Below are 19,073 nucleotides of genomic sequence, written 5' to 3'. Positions count from 1 at the left end.
GCCATCCCCACAGAGCATTGGCTACCATCCATGAATCAGTGTAGAGGTAGAGCCTTGGCCACTTCTCTCTCTCAGCAATGTCTCGGGCCAGCTGAAAAGCTTTGAGTTCAGCAAATTGGCTTGATCCACCTTCTCCTTCGGTAGCTTGTGCAACCTGTCGTGTGGGGCTCCATACGGCTGCTTTCCACTTCCGGTTCATCCCTACAATGCGACAGGAACCGTCAGTGAAAAGAGCATAGCGTGTTTCCTCTGGGGGCAGTTGGTTATAGGGAGGAGCCTCTTCAGCACGTGTCACTGGATCTTGTTCTTCTTCATCTGTGACACCAAAATTCTCACCTTTGGGCCAATTTGTAATGACCTCCAAAATCCCAGGGCGATTCAGTTTACCTATACGGGCGCACTGAGTGATAAGAGCAATCCACTTGCTCCATGTAGCACTGGTGGCATGGTGAGTGGAAGGAACCTTGCCTTTGAACATCCACCCCAGCACTGGTAGTCGGGGTGCCAGGAGGAGTTGTGCTTCAGTGCCTATTACCTCCGAAGCAGCCTGGACTCCTTCATAGGCAGCCAGGATTTCTTTCTCTGTTGGAGTATAGTTGGCTTCAGACCCTCTGTAGCTTCGACTCCAAAATCCCAGTGGTCGACCCCGAGTCTCCTCAGGCACCTTCTGCCAAAGGCTCCAGGACAAGCCATGGTTCCCGGCTGCAGAGTAGAGCACATTCTTCACCTCTGGTCCTGTCCTGACTGGGCCAAGGGCTACTGCATGAGCAATCTCCTGCTTGATCTGGACAAAGGCTTGTTGCTGCTCAGGGCCCCACTGGAAATTGTTCTTCTTGCGGGTGACCAGGTAGAGAGGGCTCACGATCTGACTGTACTCAGGAATATGCATCCTCCAAAACCCTATTGCACCCAAGAAAGCTTGTGTCTCTTTCTTACTGATGGGTGGAGACATTGCTGTGATCTTGTTGATGACATCTGTAGGAATCTTATGCTGTACATCTTGCCACTTCACTCCCAGGAATTGAATCTCACGAGCTGGTCCCTTTACTTTGCTCTTTTTAATGGCGAAACCAGCTCCCAGGAGGATCTGGATGATTTCCTTCCCTTTCTCGAAGACTTCCGCAGCTGTGTTCCCCCACACAATGATGTCATCAATATACTGCAGATGTTCTGGAGCCTCACCTTTTTCCAGTGCAGCCTGGATCAGTCCATGGCAGATGGTGGGACTGTGCTTCCACCCCTGGGGCAATCGGTTCCAGGTGTACTGTACTCCCCTCCATGTGAAGGCAAACTGAGGCCTGCATTCTGCTGCCAAAGGAATGGAGAAAAATGCATTGGCAATGTCTATTGTGGCATACCACCTTGCTGCCTTGGACTCCAGCTCATACTGGAGTTCCAGCATGTCTGGCACAGCAGCGCTCAGGGGTGGACTCACTTCATTCAATGCACGATAGTCCACAGTCAATCTCCATTCTCCTTCAGATTTTCGCACAGGCCAAATGGGGCTGTTGAAGGGTGAGGGGGGCTTGCTGACCACCCCTTGGCTCTCCAGCCCTCGGATCATCTTATGGATGGGGATCACAGCATCTCGAGTGGTCCTATACTGCCGTTGATGCACTATGGAAGTGGCAATTGACACTCGTTGCTCTTCTCCCCTCAGTCATCCTACTGCAGATGGATTCTCAGACAACGCAGGCAAGATGTTCAATTGCTGGATGCCCTCGGTCTCTACAGCAGCTATTCCAAATGCCCATCTGAGTCCTTTTGGGTCTTTGAAGTACCCACTTCGAAGGTAGTCTATGCCCAAAATACATGGGACCTCTGGGCCAGTCACAATAGGATGCTTCTTCCACTCATTTCCCATTAGGTTCACATCAGCTTCCACCAAAGTGAAATCCTGGGATCCCCCTGTCACACCAGCAATAGAAACAGACTCTGTCCCCACATGTCTCGATGGGATTAATGTGCATTGCGCACCAGTATCGACCAAAGCTTTGTACTCTTGTGGTTCCGATGTGCCAGGCCAACGAATCCACACAGACCAGAAAACACGATTTTCCCTGGCCTCTACCTGGCTAGAGGCAGGGCCCCTCTAAGCCTGGTTATCATTCTTTCCCTGGGTGTATATTTTGGATGTTCCTTCGAGGGGATCAGACAGGTCATCATCATCATACCTGGCTGTTCGGCTACAGGCAACTGGAGCTGCTTTCCTCCTGGTGGCTTCCTTCAGTTCATGCACCCGTTGTGCAAGAACAGCTGTAGGTTTCCTATCCCACCTTCTCATGTTTTCCCCACAATCACGCAGGTAAAACCACAGCTCAGCTCGTGGAGTGTATCTTCCCTCACCATCTGGCAAACGTCTGCCTTGGATACCGGAACCTCGGATCTGTACTGCTGAAATTTGAAGAAGGTCTTCTTTAATCTCGTCTCTAAGCTTCTTATGATTCTCCTCTATCTTATCCTCTAAGTTCTGCAGACGTGTTTCTACCGCTGCGATTCTGGCATGTGTCGGGCCATGTACAGCATCTGCATATGCTCGGAGCTTTCTTGCAATGTCAAGCACAGTCTCTCCCCTCTCATCCCTCTTCATGATGGCTAAGGCAGAAGCATATTCATGTGGCCTGAGTTGTATAAGTTTTCGCCACATCACAGACGTGCATGGTACTAAGTCTGGGTTCCTAGTTGTTACATCATCTGAGAAGACAATCTCTGCCACTGCCATTTTTCTCAGGCATTGGATCCCTTGCTCTATTGTCTTCCACTGAGTTTGCTGCATATAGAGATCATCTGCACACAGGTATCTTTCTGCTATACTTCTTAGGACCCGTTCCCAGAGGCTGTGAGGGTTAGCCTCCCTCATCATTCCTTGGTCTATGACAGGATCCTGTGACAGGGATCCCAAATGCCTGGCTTCCGTGCCATCCAGAATTGTAGCCTCGCCTGCAGCATCCCAGAGACGGACCAGCCAACTAATGATGGATTCATCAGACCTTCGAGTGTAATCCTTCTGTAGGCCATGAAGGTCCTTCAGGGAAAAGGTCTCAATATTGGCATCTGATCTTGCACCTGCTGCTTTGACTCCTGACTTTATGTCAGGAGGCATTGAGGTTCCTTCTCCTTCATCATCATCATCATCATCATCATCGTCCACTGGTCGATTGGTCTTGTCTGTGCATTTCCCACTTCTAGTGCTGGTAGCAACAGCCATGGGTTTAGATGCTGGCTTCGAGCCTGGGCTGTTAGCTGCAGCCTGAGTCACCGGGACAGTTGCTGATTTATCTCCCTGCCCCCCTGCCTCTGTCTGCTGCTTGACAGTATCTAGCAGTGTGCGATAAGTATATGCCTGGGCCCAGCTCACTGCAATGACCTTCCTCTCCTTAGGCTCATCCTGGTACTTCTCTTTCAGATATTTCCCCACCTCAGCTGGGTTCTGAATTTGTTCATGGGGAAAATCCCAAACTTATAGGGTCAGAGAATTCCTTCAGGATTTGGCCCATATCCTCCCATTTCCCACACCACTCAGGATTTTCCACACCTGGGTCTACTCCTGAGTCAGGGGTCTCATCAGCCCATTTAGAAATCTCAGCCCTCATTCTAGAGAAGCAGCAGGCTGTATAGAGGAAGGTTACCAGATTGAATACCAGGAAGATGGTTTCCTTAAATTGAGGGAAACTGAACATCCTTCACTAGTGATGCAATTGATTCATAGGAGAATGAGGAAAAGCAGAGGCTGAAAAACCTCATTCCCTCCTGCTCCTCCTGCAACAAACTGGATGCATAACCACAGCCATGAACCATTCATACCTGGAGCAGACCCCAGCATGTTTATAAACTTCTTGCACATTATTGCCACCAAGCCCAGCAGGATAGCTATTCTGGTCACTGCCCCTCTGATGTAAGAACTACGTATTAGGGGCAATACTAAAGCTATTTCTGGATAAGAAAATAAACCTAGGGACCAGAGAGGTATTAAAATCTCAAAAATCCCTAGGGACCAGAAATGCATGCAAACCTTCACCCCAATAGACATTATGAATGCAAAAAGCATGGCTATTAGCTGATTTAAACGAACACAGAGTAATAGCAGCCAAAATGCAGTCAAAACAGGGTTTTTCCACTCTCTCGAGCCTTACGTTTGGGCACCAAAGATTCGTAATAGTTTAGGGCAAATTTGTTAAAGAATCTGCACAGGATGGCCCCTCCAGAAAGCAAAACCCACACGGCCCCTCCCCCCAACCGGTTGGGGAAAAAATTCCTCGGACAGAGGTGGAGAGAAACTGTTTATTTGACAGACACAGCAGCCCCCCCAGCACACAAAATGAACAATACCAGATTACACCATTTTGAGAAAGACAACAAAATCAGAAAGTCTCTTTCGGGGGTGGTTGCTCTGTTCTCAGTCCCTCCGGCGTTGGGGCAGCTGCTGCAGCCGAACCTTCGGTGTTCCCGGGTCCCAGTCCGGAGCAGGTTCGAGATGGTCACAGAAACAGGAGAGGAGAAACAGTCCAGGAAGGAATGTGGACTGTTTGGCTAAACTAACTAATAAGCAGAGGCAAAGCAGAGCAGAAGCAGAAGCAAGAGCAGAAAAGCAAGCCAGCCCAGCAGCAAGCTAAGCAAGAAGAGAAAAAAACAGCCCGATGTACGCTCTCTCTGTGTCCCTGATAAGAGAAACCCAAACAAAACTTCCACTCTTCAGAGCCGGTCTTAAAGGCACAGAACAGAGGAATGGGGATACAAACATCATCATGTCACCCCAGGACAAAAAATTTCAAGATATTATCAAACAAAAGCCTCCATTCTAAAATAAACAAATGGAAAAATAACTGTAATTTCATATAAATTTTAAACTGGCAAAAAAAAGTAATGCCGTGTCCCCAAGAGAAGAACTGTATTTCCAGACATAAAAATAATTTTAAAACTAAATTATAAAAGCTTTTACCTTTAAAAACCTCATCTTAAATCAATACCTCATAGGTCAACATGGCCCATTAACAAGCTGTAAAAAAGCTTGTAGCAATAAAAACAACTTCAAAATAACAAAGTTCCCTAGACAACTGTTATCCATGACAAAATTAAGAACCACAAAAACCCCACTTTTTTTCCTCTTGTAAAAAAATCTTCATAACCTTAACAAGAAAAACTATGTAAAATAAAAAAAGACTATCCTAGAAATAGTAAATCAGCTACAAATTTTAAATTCCGTTTCTTTACATTGTAAGTAAAAGAAGTTGTAAAGAAAAAGTGTTCTAAAGACTTTAATTCTTACTACCTTTTTGCTTTTATTTACTTTTAATAAAATTTTCTTTATACCATTTCAAAATTTTAAGCCTACTTTACCTTTCTCAAAATTATATCTCACAACAAAATAAATACATAAATAATCAGCCGTCATTAAAACCCACAACACTAATCAATACATTAATTAAGAAGTCTCAAAATTAGAAAAAACTGAAATTAATAAAACAAAACCAAGACAATATCATTATTAACACTTTGCCAAAGTTTCCCTGATTTTTTTAAGTTGCCCTTAAAGTTTGTTTTGTTGTTTTGAGCTCCTGAGAATGTCTTGCTGGTATTTCTCCAGTGCATCCAACTCAGAGGTCACAAATAATTGTAATTCCTTTTAATTGTCTCTTTGAGGGAATTGTTAGGGGGATGGGAGTCAGGGCTTGTGTGTCCTGCTTGGCCCAGCCCAGGCAGGGCTTTCCCAGCCACATTCCACACTCCATTTCCCAGCTGGAGCCGCTGGTGCCTCTGAGTTGTGCTGCCCCAGCCCCAGGGACGCTCTCCTTGTCTGCCCATTCCCCCACGGTCTCTGGGCAGGGATGGCCTCAGTGGGGGCTGCTGACATCCTCAGCACCTTGGAGGCTGCTGCTGAATTTCACTGCTCCAGAGGCTTGTTCAGCCTTCAGCTCTTCAGTGCAGGAATTCAGTGTCCCAGGGCTCATTAACTTTCAGAACACCTTAACCAGGCAAGCCTCTGGGAATAATTTGATTTTAATTTTCAAATATTTTGTGGTTAATTAGACATATTTCACTAGTGTATTCAAAGTGAATAGATTCTCTGTAAAAAGACAGAGTAGACTTTTTTAGGTCCTGTTGAGGTTTTTTTATCTGTTCATAAATTGATATGTGCAAATTCTAGTTGACACTGAATCCAAGTACCACTTCATGCAGTTTGAATAGACATGAAAATCAAGACCCCTTATGGCTGACAATCAATCAGACTCTGTCCCTACCACCACCCCACCATTTACCCTATCCAAGCCCTGGCACTCAGAGCAGCCTTGTGCAAATCTGAGCTCCCTCCAGCCCAGGCTGCACCTGCAGCTTTCAGCTCCTTGGCTCCAACTCCCACCTGCTTTCCTTGGACAAGGAGCTGCCCAAGACACAGAGGGATGTTCAATTCTTGTCAGCCAACAAAGCCAAGGGAAGGCACAGCTCCATCAAATGCAAAAGTCATTCCTCTGCAGGATATTGAATCCACTTTGCACAGCAGACAGTCTCAGAGCAATGGGAAACACCTTCTGTGACCCGCACAGATCTCCCAAGGTCCCCCTAAACCCTCCCTGCCCCAATTCTGCCCAGATTTGCTCTTTGCACACACGAGTCACAGGCTGAAGTCAGGAGCTCCCTCCATGCCCAGAGGGAGGAAAAGAGAGAAAGGGGATGAAGAGCTCTCCTGTGCAGAGCCAAGATCCAAGTGCAGCTCCTGCAGTGGGAACCACAACTGGGCAGGTTTGTGTCCTTTGGGCTCAGGGACTGGTGACACTCAGAGGCACAGAAAGGTTTCTTGCAAACAAACGCAAGTCAAACATTTGAACAATTTAATAACTATCATAGCTCTTCCATCAGGTCTCTGGGATGTCCCAGCAGCATCTGACATATCCCCCATCCCCAAGGAATTTCTGTACAGGAACAATTTTAGATAAAGACAAAAAGAAAAAGCAATTTTGTGATAAATATGAACCCAGTTGAGGTGATCATTAATCATATATTTATTTGAACTTAAGAAAGATTGGGCAAATTCTGCAGCTCAAAGCATGAAACCAGTTGAGAGGCACTTGAATGACCAGAGGGGCCTAGAGGAAGAAATCTGGGAGCAGCAGGAAGTACATACATCCACCTGCTCTAAATGAAGATATGTCCTTAGACATGGCCATTTAAACAGTAGAGCTGGAAACACCTGAAGGAAGTGGGTAATGAAATATTAGACTGAAAGCTGGTGGCAAAGGAAGAGGGGAAGATTAATATTTCTTCTGCCATCAGTAGGAGAATCCAGTAGATCCAGGAAATTCCCATTCCTGGTGAGAAAACTTCACCATTTCTCAAAAGTACTCAAGTGACCCAGATAATAAAGATTTGCTTGTATATTATGAAAATAACAGGTATTAGATCCTGTGTCCCTTTCCAAATAGGCATCAGTTGTGTGCCCATGAACAGGCAGTGCCACTTGTGCCCTGAGGTGCCCAGTTGGGATTGGATCTCTCAGAGAGCACCTGAGAGAGAGCAGAACACCTTGCAAGCTGCAGGTCCCTGACAGCCCCACAGGACTCCTGTCCCATCAACATCTGCTCTGCTCCAGTCTGAAACAGGGCCCAGCATGGTGCCAGGATCATCAGAGAGCTGAGGTGTGTGCTAGAATTCAATGCCCTCCCCATCCCACAGCAGCCCTGCATTTCTCTCCCGCAGCCTTGGTCTCCAGCACAGCCATGGAGGCTCTTTGGGCTCTGGACTGTTGCTGCAGCCCCCAATGGCAGCTGAGCTCTTCCTTTGACAAAGTCAGGCCTGGCCAGTGCAGGCCATGCTCAGCAATTGCTTGTGTGCGCCTGGCCTTGCTGTCAGCCCCGGCAGCAGCTGCGTGGCCCCTTTGTGGCCCTGTGCTGGCCCAGCCATGGTGGCCAGGCCCTGTGCAGGCCCAGCCCAGGCCAGGAGCATTGCGGCTGGGAACGGCCCCTGTGCCGTGGTGCCCATAGCAGCCTTGGGGCTCTGTGCCCCACGGCCTCCCTGCTGGGCAGCCTCTGCCAGCTCCTGCAGAGCCCATGGCACCTGTGGGGCAGCACAGACAGCCCTGCCCCAGGGTCTGCCGGCCTCTGGGCCAGCAGAGATGCAGCCAGGCCTGGCCATGGCCGGGAACAGGCCCTGAGCCCTGCAGGAGGATGGAGCTGAGCCACATCCAAACTCAGCCCAGGCCAAAGCTGGGCTCAGCAGCCAGGGCTGCCAAGGCCTGGGCACAGAGGCTGGCGCTGACAAATGTCCTGGGCCCCCTCCCTGCTCTGTCCATGCCCCCAAGGGCACAGAGCAGCCTCCTCTCTGGAGCACTTGCCTGTTTGCAATGCCTTGCACAGGCGCTGGCCCTGCCCACAAGGCCTGGCCTGAGTCCTTCCCCTGCACGCTCAGCCAGGCTGAGATGGACACTGATTGTTTCTGGGCCAGCCTCTCTGAGCCCAGCTCCCTGCAAGCTCTGCCATGAAGGGATAACTGTTTTAAATGTTTTGTCCTGTTTAGTTATCTTTTCCTGTTTATAGATAGATATCAGCAGTGCCCAATTGATATATACCCCTAGTCCCTTCTAATACAGTCGGAACAGATATCAAGACCCTTCATGGCTTACAATAAATAACAATTTGTCCCCACCCCTTTGCCACCAATTGTCACTGTCTTATTATGTGAAAAAACCTTTTGCCACAATTTTTCTCCTGAGAACCTGAGAGGCCAAAGAAATGAAAAGTAAAAATAATTATCTGATTGCTTGGAATGTTGTTTGGAGGTTGCTTACCAGCAGCTGCATCTTTGATTAGTTCCATGTGAATTGTTTTTTATTTAATAACCAATCCCAGTCTAGCTGTGTCAGGACTCTTGTCAGTCACGGGGTATTTATTGTAATTGTTTTTCAGCCTTCTGATATCTCCTTTCTCTTTCTTTAGTATAGTTTTAATATATCCTTTTCATAAAATATAATAAATATACTATATATAGTATAACATAACATAACATAACATAACATAACATAACATAACATAACATAACATATATCACCCTTCTGAGAACTTGGAGTCAATTCTCACCTCTCACATCATCCAGGGGACCCTCCCAACACCCCAAAAATTAACAACCACAACCATTTCCCTCATCCAACACCTGGCACTCCTATGGATCAGGAATGGTATGGCCAGCAGGAGCAGGGCAGGGATTCTGCTTGGGCAGCATCTCGAGTGCTGTGTCCAGTTCTGAGGCCCCAATTTAGGAAGGACATGGAGGGGCTGGAGTGTGTCCAGAGAAGGGCAAGAAGGCTGGTGAGGGGGCTGGATTGTGTCCAGAGAAGGGCAAGAAGGCTGGTGAGGGCTCTGGAGCACAAGTCCTGTGAGGAGCGGCAGAGGGAGCTGGGGTTGTTTATCCTGATGGAGGCTCAGGGGAGACAAGGTGGTCTCAGGGCACATGTTGGACTTGATGATCTCCAATGTCTTTTCCACACTTGCTAATCCTGGGATTCTCTGAAACCACCCTTGGAGCAGTGGCAGGAGGAGCCCTGGGCCTTCTCTTCAGCAGCTCCAGCAGCCCAGGTCCCTCAGCTTCTCCTGCCAGCCCCAAAGCCCATCCTGTCAGTCCTGCAGAGCCTCTGCAGCTCCTCCTCACTGCCCAGAACAGGGAGCCCCAGAGCCAGGCACAGCAGCCCAGATGTGCCCCCCTGGCCTGGGGTGCCTCTGGCAAGGGAGCAGCGTGAGGCACTGCAGGAGCCTGCAGACAATTCCTGCAGCACTTGTAGGATGATCCTGCTGCCCAAGGGACATTCCCATGGTGCCAAGTCAGGAACTGCAATGGGGATTGGGGCCAGAGAGAAAAGGGCAAACAGAGATGGGCTGTCGGCAAGGGAGGGGACAGGGGTGGGCAAGAGAAAGAAATTTATAGCAGGAAGACTAAATAAGGCAAAGGGGAAGCAGAGGAAATGGTCAAGGCATGTTAGAGGTGGCTGCCAGGCAGCCCTGGCTCTGACCAATGGCGTCTGCGTGGGACAGGAAACTCCCAGCTGATGGGAACAAGCTTTCTGGCTGACTGCAGAGGCCAGGAAAAAGCTGAGTGGTTTCCCTTGTGTCCCCCAGCCCTTGCTGGCCCGAGGGGCTGATGGCATTTGTGCTTCCTCAGGTTCATGTCCCCACACCAACAGCATGGGGGTGCTCCTGAAGCAAAGTGAAAATTTTGCAGGATAGAAATCCATTTTAATTTAGGTGAAATGTACATTTTTGAGTTGAGCCTGTGGTTAGAAATTGTAGTTATTTAGCCAGGCTGCAAGGCCTAAGCTCAGTGAAGTTACTTCAGCGAAGGACAGAGATAAAGGGGGGGAGACAGAAGATCACAGAGAGAGACAGGGACTGCTGTAAAGGCAAGTCAGTCTGACCTCAGAATTCTTTCTGATAAAAAGGAACTAGTGGTAAAAGTCACAAGAAACCCATAAAAATGAATAAGTATGAATTTTTTGTGAAATTGTACGTATATGTATTTGAGAGGGGGATAAAAAGAGACCTGAAGTTCTCAGAGGTACGCATGCCTTCTGTGGAGAGTTTTCTCCGCATGTGTCCGGTGCCGTAAATAAACATACCGAGCTTTAACACTTTTATAAAATTGTGAAGTTTCTTCTTTTCTCCGCAAATCACTCCCACCCACTGTGTGCAATGCAAACGGGCTCCTGAGCCAGTGCTGCCGTGTCTGTGGCTGCAAGGATGGGGCACCTGGGTGAGCTGGGGGAGAGGCCAGGGCTGCAGAGGGGGGATGTTGTTGGCAGCTCCATGAGGACACTCTGGGATGCTGCCCTGGGCTGTGCAGCGCACTGGGGATGGATCAGCCCCTGATCTGCTGCTCCTTCCCGTCTCCCCCAGGGCCCTTGCAGTGCCCCAGCCATGGTGTTTGCCCCCAGCCTGCCCACGGCCAGCCTGGGGCTGCTCATGTGGCTTTTCTGTGCCGAGCATTGGCCTGGCCGTGTTCTTGAGAGAGCCTGGGCAAGGAGCCTGGAGCCCCCAGGCCCTGGGCTGAGGCGTCAGCGCTGCCCCAGCAGTGCCCATGGCCTGTCCCTGCTGCAGCCCCAGCACTGCCACCCCCAGGGCTGTGCCCGGCCCCGAGAGCACTCAGGCCCTGCAGCAACACCAGGGCCACCAGGGCAGGGCCACGGCAGCAGCACTGGCAACACCAAGTGCTGCTGCTGCTGCTGCTGGGCACAGCTGCTGGGCCAGCCCTGATCTGCCCCCAGCTCTGCACACAGACATTGCTGCTGCAGCTCCAGAGAAGGCAACAAAAGGGCATCACTGCAGAAAACTCTGCTGAGAGACACTTTAGTTCATTTAAAGCCACCAAGAGTGCAGCCCCTCATTGACACAGTCTGTGGCCACAGGGGAGGTGCAGAGAAAAAAAAAAATTACACAAACATTGGCATTTCTTTGTGGAGATGATTAAGAAACTAAAACACAGACAAAAACTTTCAAAATGAAAACAACAAGAATTATCAAAGATAACTTTTATTACAAGTGATTTTTAGAAATTGGCCAGCAGTTTATTGTTCCTGAAAGCATCCAGTCATTTGTCTCCTCACTGCAGCCTTGAGCTCCTTGTTCCTCAGGCTGTAAATGAGGGGATTCAGGGCTGGAGGCACCACCGAATACAGAACTGACAGGGTCAGATCCAGGGATGTGGAGGACATGGAGAGGGGCTTCAGGTAGGTAAAAATGCCAGTGCTGACAAATAGAGAGACCACAGCCAGGTGAGGGAGGCAGGTGGCAAAGGCTTTGTGCCGTCCCTTCTCAGAGGGGATCCTCAGCACAGCCCTGAAGATCTGCACATAGGAGAAAACAATGAACACAAAACAACCAAGTGTTAAACAGATGGAGAAAACAAGAAGTCCCAGTTCCCTGAGATAGGATTTGGAGCAGGAGAGCTTGAGGATCTGAGGAATTTCACAGAAGAACTGGCCCAGGGCATTGCCATGGCACAGGGGCAGGGAAAATGTATTGGCCGTATGCAGCAATGAATAGAGAAAGGCAGTTGCCCAGGCAGCTGCTGCCATGTGGGCACAAGCTCTGCTGCCCAGGAGGGTCCCATAGTGCAGGGGTTTGCAGATGGATATGTAGCGGTCGTAGCACATGATGGTCAGGAGGAAAAGCTCTTCTGAGATGAAGAACAGAAAGAAAAAGAGCTGAGCAGCACATCCTGTGTAGGAGATGTTCATGGTGTCCCAGAGGGAATTGTGCATGGCTTTGGGGACAGTGGTGCAGATGGAGCCAAGGTCGCTGAGGGCCAGGTTGAGCAGGAAGAAGAACATGGGTGTGTGCAGGTGGTGGCCGCAGGCTACGGCGCTGATGATGAGGCCGTTGCCCAGGAGGGCAACCAGGGAGATGCCCAGCAAGAGGCAGAAGTGCAGGAGCTGCAGCTGCCAGTGCCAGCAGGAGGAAGTGCCTGATGGAGCTGCTGTTGGACATTTCCTATGGTGTCTTGGCATGGGGATCTGTACGAAAAGTAATTATGGAATAGTTGGGTTTGGAGAGGACTTTAAGTATCCCAGCACTACTTCGGGCCACTTTTCCCCCACTGCCTGCCCAGGGCTCTGCTGCCTGGAGCTGTCCCTGCCAGCAGCTGCTTCCCTGTGCCCAGGGCTGGGCCCTGCCTGTGCTGCCAGAGCCCAGCCCAGCCCTGGGGGCTCAGGTCTGCCCTGCAGAGCCCTCCCAGCTCAGGCACTGCCCAGGGGCAGCTTTGGCTCTGCAGGCTTTGATGGCAACGTCAGAACAACCCTGAGGAGGCTGGAAAAGTGACACTGATGCTGCCTGTGAGGTGCCCTCTGCTGATTTTCGTCAGCGTATGGTTTGTTCACATCCGAGATAACTTTTTTTTTTTTAATGTGAACTGAGAGATTAATATCTATGTGCAACTTCCCACCCAGGCAACCCAGAGTGGTAGAATAAAAAGCAGGATTTTCCCTTTTATGCAGCCCCTGCCTTGCTGTGCTCCCTGCATATTTTATTTTCAAATGTTCTGCAGTTTACTGCCATGTTGGGAGCAGTCCTGAACAATGCAGCATCCTCCCCACACAAGGAGAACACTTCTAAGCCTTACCAGCTGTCTCCTCCCACCCAGATCTTGTCCCCCAGTGCTGGGAGCAGCTGCCAGGGCTGGCTGAGAGCTGTCCCTGGCAGGCAGCAGAGTCCCTGCCCTAGCACAGTGCCCTGGGGTGCAGGACCCTGCTCTGCAGGACAGCCCTGGGCACCCCTGGCTGCTCTGCACAAGAGACAATTGGAGAATGTACTCACAGGGTCTGTAGGCATTTGGAAGTTCCAGCTTGAGGAGATCACTCCAGGAGCTGCAGCTGCATTGTCCTGCAGCCAGAGGTTCCTTTGCCAAGGGCTGGCAGAGATTCTGCCCCAGGCACTTCTCAGCACCTTCCCAGCCCTGACTGATTGAAGCTCTCTGTGCCTCTGTGCTGTGCCCAGGGTGGCTGCAGGCAGTGCCCCAGCCCTGCTGGGCTGGCAGAAGAGCTGCTCATCAAGAGAAATGTGCTTTTGAAGCTCTTCTTGGTTACCAGGAGCTGCCTCTGTGCCAGGAGCCCAGCTCAGCCGAGCAGCACAGACACAGCACAAGGACTTTAATGAGCCTCTTGGGCTTTGTGCTCAGGCCCTGAACATCAGTCCCTGAGAGGGAGCTGAAGAAACCTCTCCACAACTCCAAGTCAGAATCCAACTCCAAAGTTTATTTGACTTTTAATGGGTTCCACTGAGGGACACGACTGAGAAAGTGTCCCCAGGCCCCAGGCAGAGCAGAGAACTGGAGGCAGTGATGACAGGTGGGGACAAAGAGAAGCCAAGTCTTGGTGCCCTGGGGCACAGCAGCTGGGTCTGTGCCACCAAGGGCTGGGAGGAGACACCTTGTCCTGAGGCCCTGGGGCCTCCTGGCACAGCCCCAGCCAGGCTGGGCACTGTCAGCCCCTTGTCCTGCCCTCAGCATCCTCCCATAGCCCACATCCCATTGGCCTCAAGGATCTGCTGCAAGGAGTCCCTGGGGAGCCTTGCTCAGAAATGGCCCTGGGGGCCTCTGAATGCTCCCAGGGACTGCAGGTTTTTCAAAGGATTTGGGTTTGGCTTTTGCCTTGGAGTCTCTGAGAAGTTTTTGCAATGATGGCCTCCAATTATCTGCTGTAATTAGTCCCTGGAGAGGCTTTGTCAGTAACAACACTCACTGGGGGCTCATTAATACTTCAGGGTACTTCAGTTATTTGAAGGTACTCTGTGTTTGCCTTTTGATACAGACTCTGTGAGAGGTTTGTGCAATCATGGCCCCAATGATCTGCTTTAATGAGTCCCTTGAGAGACTTTGCACTGACACTCAGTGGGGCTCGTTAATGCTTTCAGGTACTCAAAGTTTTTTAAGGTACTTTGGATTTTCCTTTCCACGCTGAGTGTCCAAGCAGTTTTTGTGCCATCTTGGCCTCCAATTCTCTCCTACAAGGAGTCCATGAGGAGCTTGTGTTGGGGATGGACCTTGGTGGAACCCATGCCTTCCTTGAAACACTTTGGGGTTTTCTTCTGACTCTGACTCCAGGAAAGGTTTGTGCAATCTACTCTCAGGCCCTGTGCTTCAAGGGCTCAGCTCCAAATGCTCATTAGGATTAAGCAAGTTCTGACAAACCATGGCTCTGCCTTGATTTCCGTCTGGTCTAATTCAGTTCAGCAAGAAGTTTTCCTTTTACAGTTATGGAGAAATATTTCAAAGATCTTCTATGAAATAGGTAATCCCTTTTTAAAGAGTGTATTTTATTGCTGTTCTCTTTAAAGAAGAGGTGATTGCAGCATTCTGTGATTGATATTGATGTAGGGCCGCTCCTAAGGAGGTCTGGCCAGGTCAGTGAAGTTCTACCTTGGAGCTGACTCAGTGTGGACAACCTTGCATCACATTCCCCAACCTCATGTGAGAAACTATTTTTACTTTCAAAAATTTAAATGCTTTATTAAGGCCTTTTCAAAATACAACAGAAGACTGAATAAAGAAAAGAATACAGCGCTGGGGGCAAAGAATTCAGACACCATGTCCTTATCTACAAAATGGATGTTCTGTCTTTTATACCTCTAGCCCCTCCCAAAGTCTTGTCAATCCACTCCTTCTTCACTGTCCAGTGGTGGAGATTGCTGTCTTACACCTTGATTGGAGGTCAGGTGCTGCCATAGTAGCAAGCCAACCCTCCCAAATGCCCCGACTACTGAGGCCATCCTGTGATAACAATGCAAGGGGGAAGGAAAGGATAACTATACATCTACAAAACTTCTCTTAACATATATTTAACAGTCACCTCTTAATTGTGAGGGTCAACCATAAGAATTACTAATCTATAAAATCCCTTATTTTCTTGTTTTCTAAGTAATTTTGCTCAAAAAATTAAGTAAAAAATTTTCTCTCTCTCTTGAATGAGTCATACCAGCATCTGCTTATATAGGCAAGGACAGTGGGAACAGGAGAAAAAGTCTCAGGTTTTCCTTAGACACACTTATTTGGAATGGACAAAAGGGCATCACAGAGGTCCAGTATGGCTTTGGCTCCCATCTACCGTGCCTATGTGGCTGCTACCCACAGTCAGTGTATCTTAGGGGTGAGTACAGAGGCCAACTTGGTCCTGCCCTCCAGTCCCTGTTGAATAAACAGACAAATGAGGAATTATAGAGGTCTGGTCTGGCCTTTTGTCCCTACCTTACCATGCTTATAAGGTTGCTACCCACAGCAGGGCTATGGAGCCTTCTTGGTAGCAAACGAAGGGGCCAACCCAGTCTTGCCCTCCTTCCTTTGTTTTATTTTCTTGAGGAAGCTGTCCCATTACCTTTTACAGTCTCTTGTGTACTTCCCCTCAACAGATGCTGGTATTTCTCACCCATTAAAACAGGAAGACAGTTCTCAAGCTGGTTGGTGGAAGCTTGACTCTACTTTTTGGCCTTCTTGGTGTTTTTCTAGTTGTCTCTCAGTCTCTGCTTGAGAGTCAATCTTGTTTCACCCAGCCTGGCTGTTATAGTCCACTCTTTGTGTTCTTCTACTGGGCCTTTGACTCGGTTGGCATGAGTCCATCCCCGCTCTGCAGTTCGCACAGCCGATTCAGTGGTGAGCAGTACATGAAAGGGATCTTCCCAATGAGAAGATAGAGGCTGATCTCTCCATGGCTTGATCATCACCCAATTCCCAGGATTAATATTATGGATTCTGAAATCCAGGGTGGTAGTTTGAGGAATTGCCCCTTTATGTCTTAGCCCTTCTAAGGTTTCTGCTATAGACATAACTTATTTCTTGGCATTGGCTTCCCCTTTCTCATAGGTGGGAATCTTCTGGGGTGAGGTCAGGAAGGGTAACCCAAATACCATTTCCTAGGGTGACACTCCCAGATCTGACTGAGGTTGGGTTCTAATTATTAATAAGGCCAAAGGAAGACATTTTACCCATGACGTTTGGGTTTCAGTCTTTAGCTTAACTAAAGTTCTTTTAAGAGTTTTATTCATTTTCTGATCCCAACCGGAACTTTGTGTATTAATTGGAGCTGTAATTCCCATTTTACTCCCAGGGCCTGAAAAATTTTCTGCAATATCTTCAATGTGAAATGAGTTCTCCAGTCTGAATCAATCCTGTTTGCCATCCCATATCGGGGAATGATTGATTCTAGAAGTGTTTTACTCACAACATTGGCATTGGCCTTCACAGTGGGTACCACTTCTACCCAGTAAGTCATGTGATCTTCTACCACTGGCAAAAATTTCCACTGTTGTACATCGGGAAGCTCAGTAAAGTCTACTTGGATGTTTTGGAAGGACCTTAAGGCTAGTTCTGACCCTCCTCTGGGTGTTTTCCTCATGATTTTCTGATTCTCTTGTTGACATATCACACACCATTCGGTTACTTGCTTAGCTATTCCAAAAATTCTTATGCATCCCCAGTCCCTCAGAAATTGATAACATAGTGCTTGTGTACCCCAATGTGTTGTTCCATGTTTGCCTTCCAGCATTTTCATGACAAGGGGTTTATTCAACAACATTTTCCTCCCATCTGCTAATCTCCATTTCCCTTTGTTATCTTTCTTGTCTCCTATTTTAAGGGGTTCTTTCTCTTCTTTCCCTCTGAATATGGGGACTTTTTACATTTCTGTCATGGGCGTTAATACTATTATTAGTTTATCTGTCTCTGATTCAGTTGCATTTTTAACTTCTAAATCAGCTAAATTGTTCTCTTGCACCCCTTTTTGATGTCTTTCAAACATATACCAGCACTACATCCTCTGGTAATTGTAAGGTTTTTAACTCTTCTAAAATAAGTTTTTCGAGAATCAGTCTCTTTCTCTTTGAATTTAATAGCCCCCTCTCTTGCCAAATTTTTCCAAAGATATGCACTACTCCAAAAGCATATTTTCAGTCTGTATCTATTGTTCTCCTTTTCTCTGCTAATATTTCCAGAGCTAGCTTTAGGGCATACAACTCACATGCTTTGGCTGACCAGTTGGAAGGTAACTTTCTCTTTTCTATGGCCACCAACCCTTCATGCACTATAGCGTACCTCGATATCCTGTGCCCCTTTATTACCCGTGAAGATACATCGATGTACAATCGTTTTCCACCTTGGAGTGGTTGATCTCTTAGGTCCTCTCTTCCTTTAGTTTGACAGTTTATAACCTCTAGGCAATTATGTATTAGTTCCTCAACTGGTTCTCAATGCAAAAACTGGGGATGGTTGTGTTGGTTACTCACAATTAGCTCTAAACCATTATCTATTAAGATGGCTTCATAATTTTACATACAGGAATCAGTGAGTGATTTCTCAGCCTTTTGGTTCTGGATACTTCTAACTGAGTGTGGAGTGTATATTTTCAATTTTCCCCTGACGGTTAATATCTTGGTTTGAAAAGACAGTTGTGCAATAAGAAACGCAGGAGTCTCCCTTAAAATAGAAAATGCAAACCAGCTTCCCTCCAAATTATTATAATTTTGAAATTGCATAGGGGCTCTCCGGAAAAGATTTGGGATCAGGAATAATAGTTCTTTGTTAGGGAAGAAAATTAACAAATAAACAGTGCAGTAATACAAAACAGTACTGACAGAGTCAGAATATGACCTGACACCATGTTGGTCAGGGTGTTGGTAGCAGTCTGATTGAATGGTGGCTGCGGTGCTCCTGGAGTGGCAGATGTGGTTCTGTTGAAGCACTGATCCTGTAGAAGAGTGTAGCCTTCCTTTGAAGATCCAGTGATGGTGTAGATAGGCCTGGTCTTCCTCTGGGAATTCAGCCGTAAAGGCAGCTGCTCCTCTGGGAATCCAGTGGGAAAAGCTGTTCTGGTGTCCCAAAATCTCAGATTATACCCAGTTAGGAATGCTTGGCTCCTCCCTCTGGGTAGAGCATCTCACAATGGGATGCCGTAATTTTGATCAGTCATGCAGTGACACTCAATAGCCCATTAACAGCAGATGTCTTTCCAGAGGGAGGACTGGTTTGTGGAAGAGATAAAGAAAACTGCCAAATTAACAGAAGATAACTGCAACACCTCCAACAGATGGGAACAGAACACACATACTGCCTTGCAATCCAGGACATTATCCACCCCTTATTATATTTCGATCTGCATCACAATAAAACCTTACACATGGTTCTCACTTAAGACTAGGTTTCCCTGTGGCACACAGCGGCTTTCTCCATCTTTCTGCATTACCTACTAAGTGTAACTAGGTCCTTGAACAAAAACAATCCTGTGGATGGGTTTGTCTTTGCCTGAGGTGGGATTAATCCAAACAGTCTTTCCTGAAATACCTTTCATGTGTACAACAGGGACTTTATCTCCATCCATTGTGTGAAAGGGTTCAGACTGGGCAGGACCAGCTCAATTGATGAACCCTCTGGTGTTGACCATCCTGGTGGCTTTTGATAAGTTCATTTCCCAATTTCTAAAAGTTCCCTCACCAAGTCCCTTCAGGGTCATCTTAAGTAGTCCATTGCACCATTGTTCAACTTTCCCAGCAGCTGGTGCATGATAGGGATGTGATAAATCCATTCAATATCATGTTCTCTGGACCAGGTGTTGATAA

At 48.0% G+C, this 19,073-nt stretch overlaps 1 protein-coding gene across 1 annotated transcript; it reads right to left on the bottom strand.

Annotated features, from left to right (window-relative positions):
- Positions 1-3,481: 3,481 nt before the first annotated feature.
- LOC141726459 (olfactory receptor 14J1-like) lies at positions 3,482-12,130 on the bottom strand. Its single transcript, XM_074531361.1, has 2 exons — positions 11,582-12,130; positions 3,482-3,535 (listed from the first exon to the last, which is right to left on the bottom strand). Exons 1-2 carry the CDS (start codon positions 12,128-12,130, stop codon positions 3,482-3,484), a joined length of 603 nt encoding a protein of 200 aa, XP_074387462.1.
- Between the last annotated feature and the right edge of the window lie 6,943 nt (positions 12,131-19,073).

Source organism: Zonotrichia albicollis, chromosome 35, assembly GCF_047830755.1.
Source record: "Zonotrichia albicollis isolate bZonAlb1 chromosome 35, bZonAlb1.hap1, whole genome shotgun sequence".
Lineage (NCBI taxonomy): Eukaryota > Metazoa > Chordata > Aves > Passeriformes > Passerellidae > Zonotrichia > Zonotrichia albicollis.
This window is presented reverse-complemented; position numbering and strand designations above follow the sequence as displayed.

What these genes read in the sequence shown, in the direction of transcription:
- LOC141726459 (XM_074531361.1), bottom strand. Translation starts at nt 12,130, where the DNA reads ATGTGCTACGACCGCTACATATCCATCTGCAAACCCCTGCACTATGGG. An exon ending in ACAAGGAGCTCAAGGCTGCA is followed by an intron (nt 3,536 to 11,581) that starts GTGAGGAGACAA and finishes GAGTAGACCCAG; the next exon opens with GTGTGGAAAATCCTGAGTGG.